The sequence below is a fragment of the Nicotiana tomentosiformis genome, chromosome 9 (assembly GCF_000390325.3).
Source record: "Nicotiana tomentosiformis chromosome 9, ASM39032v3, whole genome shotgun sequence".
In the NCBI taxonomy this organism is placed as follows: domain Eukaryota; kingdom Viridiplantae; phylum Streptophyta; class Magnoliopsida; order Solanales; family Solanaceae; genus Nicotiana; species Nicotiana tomentosiformis.
In genome coordinates, this window is record NC_090820.1 from 80018120 (window position 1) to 80033384 (window position 15265).

General features: G+C 36.2%; 2 protein-coding genes across 2 annotated transcripts; one reads left to right on the forward strand and one right to left on the reverse strand.

The window, feature by feature from the left end:
* Positions 1-692: 692 nt before the first annotated feature.
* LOC104100301 (uncharacterized) lies at positions 693-6070 on the reverse strand. Its single transcript, XM_009607510.4, has 6 exons — positions 5683-6070; positions 2948-3070; positions 1975-2151; positions 1793-1874; positions 1278-1342; positions 693-1178 (listed from the first exon to the last, which is right to left on the reverse strand). The coding sequence occupies exons 1-6, from the start codon at positions 5968-5970 to the stop codon at positions 888-890; spliced, it is 1026 nt and encodes a 341-aa protein (XP_009605805.1). The 5' UTR covers positions 5971-6070; the 3' UTR covers positions 693-887.
* A 3254-nt stretch (positions 6071-9324) lies between these two features.
* LOC104100300 (glucan endo-1,3-beta-D-glucosidase-like) lies at positions 9325-12003 on the forward strand. Its single transcript, XM_009607508.4, has one exon. It carries the CDS (start codon positions 9620-9622, stop codon positions 11807-11809), a length of 2190 nt encoding a protein of 729 aa, XP_009605803.1. The 5' UTR covers positions 9325-9619; the 3' UTR covers positions 11810-12003.
* Positions 12004-15265: the final 3262 nt, after the last annotated feature.

The window sequence follows — 15265 nt, forward strand, 5'->3', positions numbered from 1 at the left end:
CACTTATATCGTAAGATAAGTATAGCTACTTTCAAGTTGATCTTTGAAAGATGTAGCTGCTACTATAGGCGGATCTAGGATTTTTGGAGGATGGGTGCACTATTACTTTTTCTTTAAAAAATTAAACAAAAAAGTTGGATGGGGCTTTGATCCCCTAACATTAGGCTATTGAAAATAAGAGACCAAAACCAATGCACCACTTTGTCTCTTTTGACCATAGGTTCCATCAAATATATATATCTATTTTTGCCAAATTATGTACATCATATCTATACTTTAACCCGAGGACCACCGGTTCACGTGAACCATATTTTACACTGTGGATCCGCATCTGGCTGCTACTAACTATTATGGGCATTAGCTACATGACCTATGATTCATGGGGGGGAAGATTCCCTTTTTCGATTCACAGTTTTGAAAATGGAAGGAGATGGAGTCAGTAGACAATGCTTCTCTCTAGAAAGAATAACATAAAGCTCATGGAATATCCTCGGCCATTCTTGACAGCTAATATAGGTGGCATTTTTTACATTTTAAGTAATATTTTTATAACAAATGTAATATTTTCTGATGAAAAACTTCTAGGAATTTAACAAAAAACTTCCTTGCTTTCATTCAACAGCCAAGCTAAAACAATTACATCAAGCAAAGTTATCAGGGAAACATTCCTGGTCTCTATATGAGAAGCATCAGAACAAAGAACAGAAGCTGGAATATTATTACCAAAAAAAGACAACACTATCGTGAATATTCAAACATTTCTAGGCTGAAATTACACGTTATACATGTTAATTCTCAAGCAAAACTACATCATTGTATGCAGGGACTTTTCACATTTTATACATTTAAAAGTTTAACAAAAATTCACGAAGCAAATATGCTCAACTCTAGAATGATATCTTAATGAATACCAAAATATGGAGTGCTAAAATGTACACAACGAAGGCTGACCTAAGCAACATAAGCTTCTGCAAATTCTCCATTCGGCCAGGCTTTTGACGAGGATCAACAATATAATCTGAAGAAACACGTCCCCTGTCGATGCTGCTTCTTGTATACCTATTCCGGGCAGCATTAATATCGGCATTGCTAGCTTCAAGCTTCCCCCAAAGGCCATTCAATCTTTCTAATTCCATCTCCTTTAGATGGACTTCATTAGCTAGGCCCTCCGCCTGGGCCTAAAGTAGGTAAAGCACAAACAATTAGGAGCCACAAATCAATAGTTGCATAACAGAATGCCAAATATAAAGAGAATAAGAAACAAGCAGATCATTCACCTGCTTTGAAGCAAGTTGCTCTATTAGACTATGAAGCTGCTTATCCAATATTTTCTCTCGCTGAGCTGGAAGAAATAGCATAAGAGATCGAGATTTTAGGCATATCATGTTATAATATGTCATTCTTTAGGCTCATCATGTTATAAAATGTCATTATGTAGCTTGATTCCCCTAAATTTCTAACTAGTTTACCTATGTTTCTTCAAAATAATGTGCGTGGAGATATGAAAGAAACCAGTTTCTTTATAAGCATGAAGTGAAAGAAATCTTTAAGACACCAATCTCTCTATAATTGTTTGACCACAGACAATAGGTGTTGATGAATCTCGATGAAAGAATACATCAATGAGAAGCTAATTCGATAAGTTTAATAGTGTTTTCCGTTTCAGGAAAGAAAAAAAAAGAGACCCTTTCTCATAACTTATAATCTTATAATGGAAAATATAAAATATAAAAAGGGTGTCATTTTCATTATACACAATAATGTAAGCTAGTATATATTCATAGTAGGGTACCTGGGGAAGGTTGCTTGAGTGCATAATCTTGAACTTTTGCCCATTTTTTCTCCAGGTCATGAACAGCTTCTTCCATTGATGTCTAATATAAAATAGTTCAGCACAAGCAGATGGAAAAGGAGGACAACTAGTAGTTTACATTGGATATTATAATGCAACAAGAGAAAAACTAAGCTACACACCAGTTCTTTCTTTTTCTCCTCTAATTTCTCCAGCAATGCAGAATTTGCAGATTCCTCATCTTCTTGATCTTCACCATTGTTTTTAATCAGAAAGTCATTTGATTTAGACTGGCTGGCTGCTGCAGCCTGTGCCTGTTCTAACTCTGACTTCAAGTTTTCCTCAATTAAGGCCAATTCCTGTAAATTGCATAGTGTTCCATAAATCTCATTCTATATCAATGAAGATCCCAGTAACAGAGATGATTGTGTATAAAAGAATCAGTGGACTGGATGAAGGTGAAACATAGCCAGAAAAAACTTGTGAAAACTTCAGACATTTGATACAGGCGATAATGTAACTTATCCTTCAATACAATTTGTAAAACAATTTGTACATGACATCTTCTACTCCATGCATAACTACACATAGGACCGACTCATCTGCTGTGCATGCCAGTGAGAATCATTTATGGCTACATGGGCGCGTAAAAATAATTGAATTCTTAATTAACTCTGAGAGAGAGAGAAAGAGAGAGAGAGAGAAAGAGAGAGAGACTCCACACAATTTCTTTGCCAGGCATTCTAAGATTCTAACATGACATGAAATTTATCTGGATTTTTTTCTGCACCTGCTTCCTGGTTTTACAAAGAAAATTCACATTAACAGTTGTCTATGCGAGCAGTGGCAGAGCCACCTTTGTCAAATGACACCCCTTCGCAAGAAAAATACACTGTGTAGATAAGTAAAAAAAACATTATATGCATATATACTATGTGTTGACTCCCCTTAATTTTCTGGTATGTTTACTTATATATATTTTGACACCCCTTAATGAAAATTCTAGCTCCGCCACTATATGCGAGCACTTGTTGGAGAATTTCTTCTGTCCTCTAACAGTTGGACATGCAATAAAATGATAAAACAGTGAAGAAACATGTCATTTTTGAACAACAGTAACTCATAAAAAACTCTTTAAAGAAAGTTATGACCAACCTTCAACTTGCTGTGTAGAAGGTCTGCTTCCTGTGACTTCTCCTGAATCTTATTCTCATAACTTGAGATAGCCTTTTCATACTCCGAATTTTCTTCTTGAAGAGTGATTTCTCTTAATTGTGCCTGCCATCAAGTTAGCACAAACTATTATACTTTAAATTACAAGCTCTAAATGCATATTCCACTGCATTCAAAAGTATCATCTTCGAAGTCCTTGATAGTTAGCCAAAGAACTCAATAGTGTTGAGACATAATATAATAAATAAATAAAAGTATGCTCTCTCTAACAGCTTAAGTTTTTGAGATGAGATGGTAATACGCCTCCATGGTAACAGAGCAGGCAAAGGTCTTGTATTCGAGCCTCATTGCCACACACTATTAAAAAACAAATTCACATACTTGGCTCATGGGGGGAAAAAATCAAGCCCGCATGTGAGGGAGCGTGTTTAAGACATAATTAAATCCAAGCACGTGAACATTCTTTTTGATATTGGGTGGTGGTGAGACTTGAAACCCAGGACCTTTGCCTGCACTGATACCATATGGAAGTGTGTGACCATCTAACTAAAAGTTTATGTTAGAGGGAGCACACTTTAAATTTACCTAAATTATGTCTTCAAAAAATAGCAACATCTCTTAATCTAATACATCATCCCAAGAATCACAATATACATACCGTTAAAGTTAATAGAACTTAAAAGCAAATACAAATTAATTAAAATAGTTAAGAAATAGGGAGCTAGTAAAAGTTTGATACTATTAATGACATCCTCACCTAATCAAAGAATACTGAGGAAAGTAACAAGAGAAAAATGACACCTAGGCAAAAACTTCATTGTATTCATCTCATTTGGAAACTTTGTGTAATGTAACTAAGCAAGGTCCTATGCTACTTCTAGCCAATTGGAAAGATAAATCTATTCAAATTTCTGCTCTGCGGTTGTTTAGATTCTTCTGACATCTATAATCTGTTATTCAGTGTGAAAAGCAATTAGGAATGTCAAACAACTAAATGAAGTAGCCTCCTAGTATATCATATCTTTGAACACAAGCGAATGATGCATGCTGACATTACTATAAGTTTTTTCTTTTTATGCAAAACAGTTGCGACAAAGATATGACCTATATATCATATCTTGACTGGTCTTTAGATCCGGATAATGCGAAGTGATGGGTTGGTTATAGCAAACTGAGCTTTAGCTTGCGCGAGAACGAAGGCAGATATCTCTTTTTTGACTTTTTTTGCTTGAGCTGGAGATTTGGACTTGACGAGGTATTTTGTGCTTGCTCAATTGAGGGTCTCTTCCATTCTCTCTTCACCAGACAAATAGGACAAATAGACAAATGGGCAATCTGATAGATATTACAGCTTCCTCACTATCAGCAAGTTCCCACAGGCGATGGAATAGAAAGTTCTAAATTTATTAAGTTCTGGTCCCATCTTCTCCGGAAAACCCGAAAGCTCCTCTTTGTGGCGATAATACCAGGCATATGGGCATCAGTGATCCACAACAAGGATCTTCCAGATGATGGATGCGTAACTTTTGACAACCGTGAGTTGTGTGTGTGAATCAAGTGGTATAAGCTATAGCTAGTATAGAACAACCTTGACTGCTTGCTTTAGGAGATGGCACCTATTATATCTATGATAAATAAAGTGTGCCAGGGGCCATCGAACATTTTTCAAGTTAAACGATTTAACTGTTTTTCCAACCTCATGTACCCGACATAATCAATAATAACAATATCATAGCTAAGTTAGTCGAATTCACCAAGAAATCAGGGGAAACAGGCAGTTATTAACTTAGCAGTTCATATTATGTTGGCATTTTGTATTACCGGACTACAATAATCTCTGTACACATAGGGAGCTTTTAGCAGCTTGAACAAGTCTCCTCCATTTAGCAAAAAGGAAAAAGGGAGAACTGAAAAAAGTGAATCTTTGCAGACAGCAGAGAATTTTTTCTACTCAAGTTTCACTCAACCTTTCCTCGCAGGTTTTATCCTTTTCCCTGATTCTATTCTCCGAATCCAGTGGAAGGTCAATTTTGGGGCTTGATACTTGAGTTGGACCTCCAATTTACTGGTCCTACTAGTTAAGTATGGCTTGTTCTTGTCCTACACCATAAATTGCTTGCTGAAACAGATATGGAAAGTATTGGTTTTAAATCATGTTACTTGGACGATAAGGGGCCGTAAAACAACATATGATTCCAAAATATCACCAGAGAATGTACTCCTTCAGCAATAGATGCATGTGCAGCCACTTCTATCAGCTCGATATAAGTACTATCTCTGTTCCACTTTAAGTGTCGTAGTTCGGAGTACGACTGTCAAACTGACTAATGTTCGGTGTGAATTTGGACAAAGAATCTTCAAGCTTTTTGACATAAAATTTACATGGACAAAGAATCTTCAAGCTTTTTGACATAAAATTTACATATATGGAAACTACGTAAAAATTACTATAGGTCATAATAATTAATAATTCAAAACATTTTAAAATATATCAAAATAGTAAATGTGTCACATAAAGTGGAATAGAGGGAGTATATATCTATATAGTCAGCACTCATTGTCACAAAAGAACAATGGGCGTTGTAAAACTCCGCATACACCGACTTAAAATCTTGATCCGCCTGCTTAGGCAACATTAGGAGTTAACTGATCACAAGAGGTTCGATCTTTACAATGTCTATAGTTGGAAAAAAGGAGGGTAAAGTAGAAAATTTGACCTGTTCTTTAGTAGCAGAGTGAGCATTAAGTTGAAGAGCGAGAGCATTATTAGAAGCAAGGGAGTGAGCGTGGAGATGGGGAAGGCGCTGTGAGATGTCAGGAGGAGGGAGTCTGAGCCGTAGATCTTGGATCGTACGGCTAAGAGAAGTGGCCTTTCGATTCAAATCCTGAAGGTAGGTTTGTTGTTCTGGAGTAAAGATTAAAGGGATCGAATTGGGGTTGTTGTCTTCGTCATTGCTTTGCCCGCCTCCTACTACATCTGCTGCCCATGCCAACAAACCCGCCATTTCTTCTCTGATTTTTCTTCCTAATTAGCAATAATTCCTCTAACTTTGTTCACCCTGCAATGGAGTTTTAACTGTGTTGGCGAAAATAACAAAAGTTGTCCCTATATTTGTGTTAGGTTTAAAATAATTCCTTGAGCAGTTTGGGTCCTTTAATTTTATAAAATTACTACTTTTGATCAACCTCAAATATTTACTAATAAATTTGACGGTCAGATTTAACAAAGAATTTGAAAAGAGAAAAATATTTAACTTGATATTTGGAGAAACAATTTTGCAATTTTGACTATTTTTAATCAATTATTTTTATTTGGTACAATTTTTGCTATTTCTTTTATCTATTTTCTAATGTTTGTTAAAGCTTCCCGGATTTTATTTAGTATTCATTTTGGAAGCCTTTAGTTAGAAGAGTTGATTAGGATTTGACTTTTGAATAAACAACATCGAAATCGGGATTTGAAAGTTCCAATATGTTCGTTGATTGTGATTTTGGACTTGGGCGTATGTTAGCATTTGGATTTGGAGGTTTCTAGAAGATTTTAACTATATTGTCGAAAGTTGACAATTTAAAGAATTAGAAAGTTATTAAGTTTGACCGATAGTTGACTTTCCTAAGCTTGAGAAGCCCCGCTATATTTCCGACTTGAACTTACCTTTAGAGCTTCCCGGGCTCTAGGCTCGGGTGGCGTCATTTCGCCTTACCAACCCCAGGGAAGAATCTCTCTACCATTTTCTTCTCTTCCACTTTGGCCAATATGAGTTCATCTGGTACTAGCAGCTTTATCGGGGAATTTCTCATCTTAGTAGGAGCTTTCCAAAGATTCCACATGGGATTGGATATCGAAGGTTCCACTTCCCCCTCATGTAGTCGTCGGCCTTCCCCAACCCCCCTCGTCGCTTCTGGCGAAGCTGCGAGTTCATGAGCAAGTGAATGAAGGAGCCATGTTCCTAAAAGAAAATGACTGCCGCATCGTTGATAAAGAACCTTGCCATCCCCAGCTTTGTCCCCTATAAGCTTGAAGCTTCCTTCGTAACTCCCGGAACTTCTTCGTAGTGGCTCCCTTACATCCCTCATTTCAGAGGGAACCTCGTCGCTTAATGCATGTAGGGGGCTGGGGCTTTTCCCCCACGACCCCTTTTAAAGGAGAACCAGAAGGACCGGCAACGATAAGGAAGGAGATCTATGGATGCCCACGGGATAAGGTTTGCAGATGCGATCATGAATCGAACCAGATCGAAATATTTAGCTGTCAACGGACAAAGCCGGAACGTCGATTCGATAGAATTGTTTAGAATCCTTTCCTAGCTTCCTCTTTCCATGGATATGCAGACTATAAAACGTCGATCAATAGTTGACTTTGAGGTTATCGGACTCCGATTTTTTAGTTAACAAAATTTGCACAATGTTCGTTCAAGGAATTATCAGAGTTTGTTAAATATTTGATGGAAACATAAAAAGTTAAAATTGCTCATTAGTATAGTTAAGAACTACATTAAACCTCAACTCAAATAGCGAACAAATTTTATCATTTTATCTTCTCAATTTGCACCAGTTGTAGATATTCTTTCACTTTATCAACTACTTAACAAATATCACTAAAAAATCAGATATAGCCAAGCAAAACTTAAGGTTAAATTACACTAAACACTCCTCTAACATAATTCAATTGCAGGTTCACGAGACCTCTTATATGTTAAATCTATATAGTCAAAGCTCTTATATAATGAAAATTATAGAGTAGAATATTAATTTGAATTAGATTTTCATAAATATTTAATTTTAAAAATATGGGTATATCCGTAACTAAGTATATATTATAACAGAATCTCTAAATAAATTAAAATTATTTAGTTAGATGAAAGTTCATTTGTCTAGGATTTTTCATTAAAGAAGAGGTTTAAGTGGTTGATTTTTTAAATATAGGAATAACACTATTATATATGTCTAGAACATATAAAGGTGTGCAAAATTTTCATTTTAAAACATACGTACAAGATATATACAATTGAGTCATACAGTATTACAAAAAAGTGTTTGAAGTAATTTATGATGTGAGTTATTGGCCAATAAAGGCCAAGCCCAATGCAACACATTTCTAAGGGTGTGGAGGTAGGAGGAAAGAAGATGGGGAAGTGCACAAATAGCAATTTTGTTTTAGGAACAATAACAACAATAACAAATTTACTGTAATTACACATAATGAGGTTTGGAGAGGGTAGTGTGTACGTAGACCTTACACCTACCTTCAGAGAGGTTGTTTCCGGAAGACCCTCGAACCTCTATTTAAAAAAGTTGAAATTTATAAATTTTTAAAGTTTAGCTGTTTCGGAATTAACTTTTGAAGTTCAAATAAAGTTCAAATAGCGTATCTGAAGTTTCAAATTATAACTTTTAGTTCTAAAAAGAAGTAGAACACGAACGGTCTAAAGTAACATGAATAGTCTGAAGTTTGCCAAAATTGGCTAAACTTGAAATACCTTTTTGAAAAACTTAATTTGATTTAAATTGAGGTGCTCAAAGCAGCTACGCGAAGTTTCAACACAAAGCTTCATAATGCAACACTAGGTTTAATATTTCTGTGTGTTGCGTGTATTCAGCACTTGCATAAGGTTCTATAAGTGTGAGTTAATCAATTCCATATTTGCAAATGATGCTTCATTTCTGTACTCTTTTCTGGTATGTCTAAGTTCGAACTTAAATCATTTCTATAAATTAAAAAGAACACTTTGCTATGTACGTTTAAATCTGGGAACTTCAACATCCCATGTAACGTGATTTGCCTTACACGAAAAGAATTTTCACATCTAATTCTTCCTTTCTTTGCTTTCCCATTCAGCAAAAGATAACCCCATCATTTTCAACTCATCCCTTCCTTCATTAACTCAATTCCTATGGGTATCTTGCTACCACTTTCCTCAACTTATATACTCATCTTCACTTGCAATCCAACCCATTCTTACTCTTAAACTTCGGACACGATAGATATTTATTGGCACTTAGTGTTTATATACAATTAAAAAATTAATCTTAGCAGTTAAAAGTTGAACGTGTACATATCACTTAACCATAATTAAGTAATACATGTGTTTTGTATTTATTTGTTTGGTGTAAACATGTATCAATGGCTAATCCAGAGTATAATGTACAGGTTTATTAGAACCCAATAGCTTTTGTCAAAATATTGTATTGTATTAAGGAAATCCACTAAATACCTTTAAATTTGACTATGAATAATATATTTACCTGAGATGGTTAAAAAATTATAAATTTTAAATTCTAAATCCCCTTTATGTGACGTACAGAAGACAGCTAGCCTTTCCCTTTTAAACACCTCTCTAAGCAATATCCTACTTGTTCTTTTGTAATTCCATTCTCTCTCCCTCTCCTATCTCTATCTCTCGTGGGGTTTTATATATACACACACTAAAGTGACTCCATACCAGAATAGTTTCCCTTCGTATAAGGCTAAGTTACGTCATTACCTTAATGTGACACCATCAAAAAATTGTTTCTTGTTTCCTTCTGCTATCAATTTGCAAACCAATTCACTCTTTAATCTCTCTTACGTGCAGCCAAACTTGATAGGTAAACACACACTTAGTGCAATTAATCTTGTTTTTATTCAAGATTGCGCGGATAAATTTACCTATCATGGTTTTAAAGAAGATCACAAGAAGAGTCAAAACAATTGTCACAACACCTTTCAAGAAACATTCCAAACACTATAAACCTCCTCTACAACCAGAACCACCACCTCCACCAAAATCCCCTGAAATGTCTCCACTTCAACCCCAAAGTAGGCCAATTTCACAACCTTTTCTCTTTCCAACAGCAAAATCCACTGTCCATCCTGAACCATCAACATATTTTGCTCATCATCTCTTATCAACCCCTTTGCCCACAAATTCTTTCTTTCAAAACTTTGTGCTAAAAAATGGTGATCAGCCTGAATATATTCAACCATATCTTATCGAATCATCAAATTCATCTCTCACTCTTTGTTACCCACCTCAGTTCCATAATCCTGCTTTCATTTACCAAATATTCAATGCTGATATCACTATTAGTACATTGAATAATCCAAATCTAAATGCACCCCATGTTATTTCATCATTTAGTGATCTTAGTGTCACATTGGATCTTCCATCAAGTAACCTTAGGTTCTTTCTTGTCAGGGGATGTCCCTTTGTTACTTGTAATGTCATTGGTAATGTTGCACTTAGAATTTCAACGATTCACGCGATTCTTGAATGTTCTTGGAATGCTACTCTCACCAAATATAACATTAAGCTCAACAATGGCCAAACTTGGCTTTTGTACGCGTCTTCGCCTATCAATTTGAGCAATACTGATGTGAATAATATCACTTCTAGTGAGTTTTCGGGGATAATAAGGATCGTTCTTTTGCCAAATTCTGAAAACCCGATGTATGAATCAGTTCTTGATCGGTTCAGTTCTTGTTATCCTAAATTTGGTAATGCTGTTTTCAGTCAGCCATTTAGTTTGGAGTATAAGTGGGAAAAGACTGGATGGGGAGACTTATTGATGCTAGCTCATCCCCTTCATCTCCAGCTGCTTTCGAATCGTTCAGTAATTATCTTGGAAGATTTTAAGTATAATAGTATTGATGGTGAGCTTGTTGGAGTTGTTGGAGATACATGGTTATTGAAAAGTGATCCAATTTCTGTAACATGGCATTCAATTAAAGGTGTAAAAGAGGAGTCTTGTTCTGAAATAATTGATGCTTTGAATATAGATGTCGCGGACTTGAACTCAATGTTAATCTCAACATCATCGTCTTACTTTTATGGAAAGTTAATTGCAAGAGCTGCAAGATTGGCATTGATAGCTGAAGAAGTTTGTTACCATGATGTTATACCAATGATCCGCAAATTCTTGAAGGATACAATTGAACCTTGGTTAGATGGGACTTTTGAAGCAAATGGTTTCTTTTATGATACAAAATGGGGTGGAATTGTAACTAAACAAGGTTCAATGGATTCTGGTGCTGATTTTGGCTTTGGAATTTACAATGATCATCATTACCACATTGGTTATTTCCTTTACGCTATAGCAGTACTTGCCAAGATCGATCCAATGTGGGGGAGAAAGTATAGGCCACAAGCTTATTCACTTATGGCGGATTTTATGAACTTAAGCAGGCGAGAAAATTCACATTATACGCGGTTGAGGTGCTTTGATTTGTGGAAATTGCATTCTTGGGCAGGAGGATTAACCGAGTTTGCAGATGGAAGGAACCAAGAGAGCACAAGTGAAGCAATAAATGCATACTATTCGGCAGCTTTAATGGGATTGGCTTATGGCGATACTCATCTTGTTGCTATTGGATCAACTCTTTTAGCAATGGAGATTCATTCAGCACAAACTTGGTGGCATGTTAAAGAAGAAAGCAGCATGTATGCAGAAGAATTCGCGAAAAAGAACCGTGTGGTTGGTGTTTTATGGTCTAATAAAAGGGACAGTGGCCTTTGGTTTGCTCCAGCTGAATGGAAAGAATGTAGGCTTGGAATTCAGGTTTTACCTATATTGCCTATTACTGAAGTTCTATTTTCCGATGTTCGATTTGTGAAAGAACTAGTTCAATGGACAATGCCAGCTCTTGCAAGAAGTGGTGTTGGAGAAGGATGGAAAGGGTTTGTGTATGCTTTAGAAGCAATGTATGATAGAACAAGTGCTTTGGACAAAACTAAGAGATTAACTGGTTTTGATGATGGAAACTCACTCACAAATCTTCTGTGGTGGATTCATACTAGAGATGATGAAGCAGAGGAAGGTGATAGAGGGAACAACTTCTGCTGGTTTCGTCATTACTCTCATTGAATTTATGGTAATGTAACATTGAGTGAATTAAACAATTGTCTTTGTTACAACAAAAATTGATGTGCTAGTTTGGTAATATGGTACTTTTCATTTGTGTTGTCTGTATATAAACTACAGCTTTATGCTCTTAATATGGATGCTGTAATACTTATACAAATTGTTTGGAAATAAATGATCAAGCTTGGATTTTACAATTTTCAGACTACTGTAAAACTAAAGTTTCTTTCTTCACTAAGCCTATCCTGCAAAGGGTTTTCATGACCATGTGGCTTTATGAATGAAACTGGTCCTCTATTTATGAAGGGCAGCATTGAAGTAGCAATTTATATAACAAAATTGCTAGTAAGCTCCCGTGAACTAAAGACACAATGAAGCAAAATATATTTATGCCTTTTTTGGATTGAAGTTCAAGAAAACCGCAAAAGTTAGTAACTATGTGTGCGGGTAAAATTGAGGATAGAGTTATCCCCGATTTCCCGTTGTGAAACGAGGAACGACGTTACTTGTTACTAGCTCGGGTGAGCCCGAAGATACCCACAAATCAGAACCTAGAACGGATGAATGATATAACGGGTCTCGAGCATGGCCGAACCCGGAGGAAACCAAATTCGAGCGAGATGAAGAATCGAGGGTAAAGGAAGAAAACGAGAAACCGAAATATCCTCCATCAGCTGAATATTGCAGCATGGATCACGCTCAATATTGGCTGCAGAGCTTATTTTCATGGGAAAGAAGGAAGGAAAAGATTTTTACTTCATTTAGACTTATACTAGGGTTAAATCTCCTCTACTATATAAAAGGAAGGACCCCTTCATTTTTCGGACGAACTTTTTCAAGCATAACAAGGCAATAAAATTTACTTTAGCTTTCAGCAAATCGTTTCAAGCGTTCTTCAGTTATTTACACGTTTATTCGATCCGAGCTTTATCTCGAGGGCTCAATAGAGAGCAATCATTGGCATTTAAGCTAAACGCAAGGCTTAGTAACTGCGTCACTTTGGTTTGATCATTTCATCTTCTTTCAATTCAATTATTTACTGTTCCTTGATCATTTGTGTTAAATTAAATCGCATATCCTTTAAACCGCATACAAATTTAATTGTTATCCATTTTAGGGGTAAACAGTTTAGCGTCCACGGTGGGGCTAAGGACAATAGTGGTGATTTAATACGAATCTTGATAACGCATACTATTTTACACTTGTTCTTTGAAGTTTGATTTTAGGGCTATTAAATATATCAGATTCTCAATCTGCTCACTTAAGTGTTGACACTGAATCAGGCCATCATGGTGAAAATAACAACAGGGTCTGTCACGCCCCGACCTTGAAGAGCAGAATCGGCCCTCGGCTGAGTCGTCCCAGTCAAGCAAGCCTACTTAGTGCCTAGCATTCCACCTTACCAATGAATAATTTGAGGATAAATATAAAGAGTTAAACCGATCGAGAGAATAGTGTGTACAATACCAACTTTCATTCTCACAAAAACTTCATTTACAATTACCAAAATATTTAAAATTCATAGTTAAAAGAGAAAACATCCAACAATTTCAACAACGTTTTTAGTTAGTTTTCCCCCACTCAAAATACAACTCACAGTATGTCTTCGGAGCCTCTAAGTGAACAAGAGTACAATATGATAGTGTCGGTGACAAGGCCCCGGCTATACCTCAAAACACAATGTGTAAAATCAAATGTCATAAGGCCCCGAAGTAGAATAGGGCTCACCGAGTCAGTTGGGAAGAGATACACCTATCAAGAACCTGAGTCACCTGCTGCAAAGCCACCTGCATCCATTAAAGATGTAGTGTCCCCGGCAAAAGGGATGTTAGTACATATGGAATAGTACTAGTATGTAAAACTAAATACTCTCTCAATGAATCGAGTAACAGTACAAGGAGAAAGAAACATGGAATCAATGAGAGCCTCAAATAATATTAAGCATCAAGTTAAGAGAAAGATAAGTTTTCGAGTAAATATCATCATTTTTAAGTTAGTATATCTTTAGCACCGATATACCACCATATGTTTTGCACGGAGTCCAATCTCGTCCCGATCGGCTAAGCCGTCTCACCCTAAGACATCCAATCACAACACCACTGTGCTTTTAGCACGGAATCCGATCTCAGCCCGATCGGCTAAACCGTCTCACCCCAAGACATCCAATCACAACACCACCTAGCTATTAGCACGGAGTCCGATCTCGGCCCAATTGACTAAGCCGTCTCATCCAAGACATCCAATCATAATACCGCCATATGCGCGACATGGGGTCCGATCACGGCCCGATCGGCTAAGCCGTTTCACAAGGATGTCGCGTGGGTCGTCATCACCTTCCGCTAGCAATAATCTCATCCCAATTAAAGGGAATAACCTCAACACATCAATTTCATCCCAATTAAGAGGAATAACTTCAATCAACTCCTACACCGGTGCATGTAGTTTCAGGTGTGGGCCGTTACAACCCACCCTTCCTCGGCTCACTAATGATACTCCCAAAAATATATTTTTTTGTATACAAAGAAAATAGAAATATAAATGTATTCATCTCATAATCGTTCATACCATATGTAGCTTCATTAGTACATTTAACCACTCACAACATCATTATTTTATTAGCTCTCTTGGCCATACATAGCTTTATTCATGTCACGATAGCCATATTTCATATTTCACACTTTCATTTCTTTACTTCCAAGGATCGTTATCATAAACATCAACATATAGGATACTCTAAAAATCATGACTTTAAGTTCATTAGTAATGAAGGCTTTAAACACATTGGATTTCTTTCCAAAGAATAAAGCATAATGACTGACAATCGAAGCACAAGTTAAAATCATAAATAATTAATACACCATTTATTCTTGAAATACTCTTCCCAAAAAGGGCAATATACAATTTTAACTCATGAGTATGTAAGGACTCAAAACACCTTGGAAGTACTTTCAAAGGAGAGCATGATGATTTACAACTGAAACATAGATTCAAATCATATGCATTAGTTACAACAACCATATTTGAACATTTTTCCACAAAGGGGGAGCTTAATATGATAAGGGAAATTTGAACATGGCTCTAGTACATAATCATTTAGGAAAATCAATTATCGGAAGCAATTCAGAATAGTAGGAACAGGAGTTTGAACAAACCACATTTGGAACTTACGAGGAACTCATGGATTCCGATTCTTAAAAAGAAGTTTAGCCAACATACCTCGAATTCGCCCCTTAATGATACTACAATGATTCACTACACTAAAAAACTTCAATCTACAATAACAACATCCAATGGGAACAATATCAGTAACAAATTCCACAATTTAGGCACTTTTTCAAACGCCTAGTAGGTATAAATATCTACATCTCTTAACAATAGAATTTGTTCATCCAACTACCACCATTTACCAAAAATTTATCCCACTATCATCTTTAAGTAATTTATAACTTCCAACATCAT

Coding starts and splice junctions, on each gene's coding strand:
- LOC104100301 (XM_009607510.4), bottom strand. CDS start 5,970: ATGGCGGGTTTGTTGGCATGGGCAGCAGATGTAGTAGGAGGCGGGCAA. Junction 3,071..5,682: donor ACTCTGCTACTAAAGAACAG/GTCAAATTTTCT, acceptor ACTTGATGGCAG/GCACAATTAAGAGAAATCAC. Junction 2,152..2,947: donor TTCTACACAGCAAGTTGAAG/GTTGGTCATAAC, acceptor TGCAATTTACAG/GAATTGGCCTTAATTGAGGA.
- LOC104100300 (XM_009607508.4), top strand. CDS start 9,620: ATGGTTTTAAAGAAGATCACAAGAAGAGTCAAAACAATTGTCACAACA.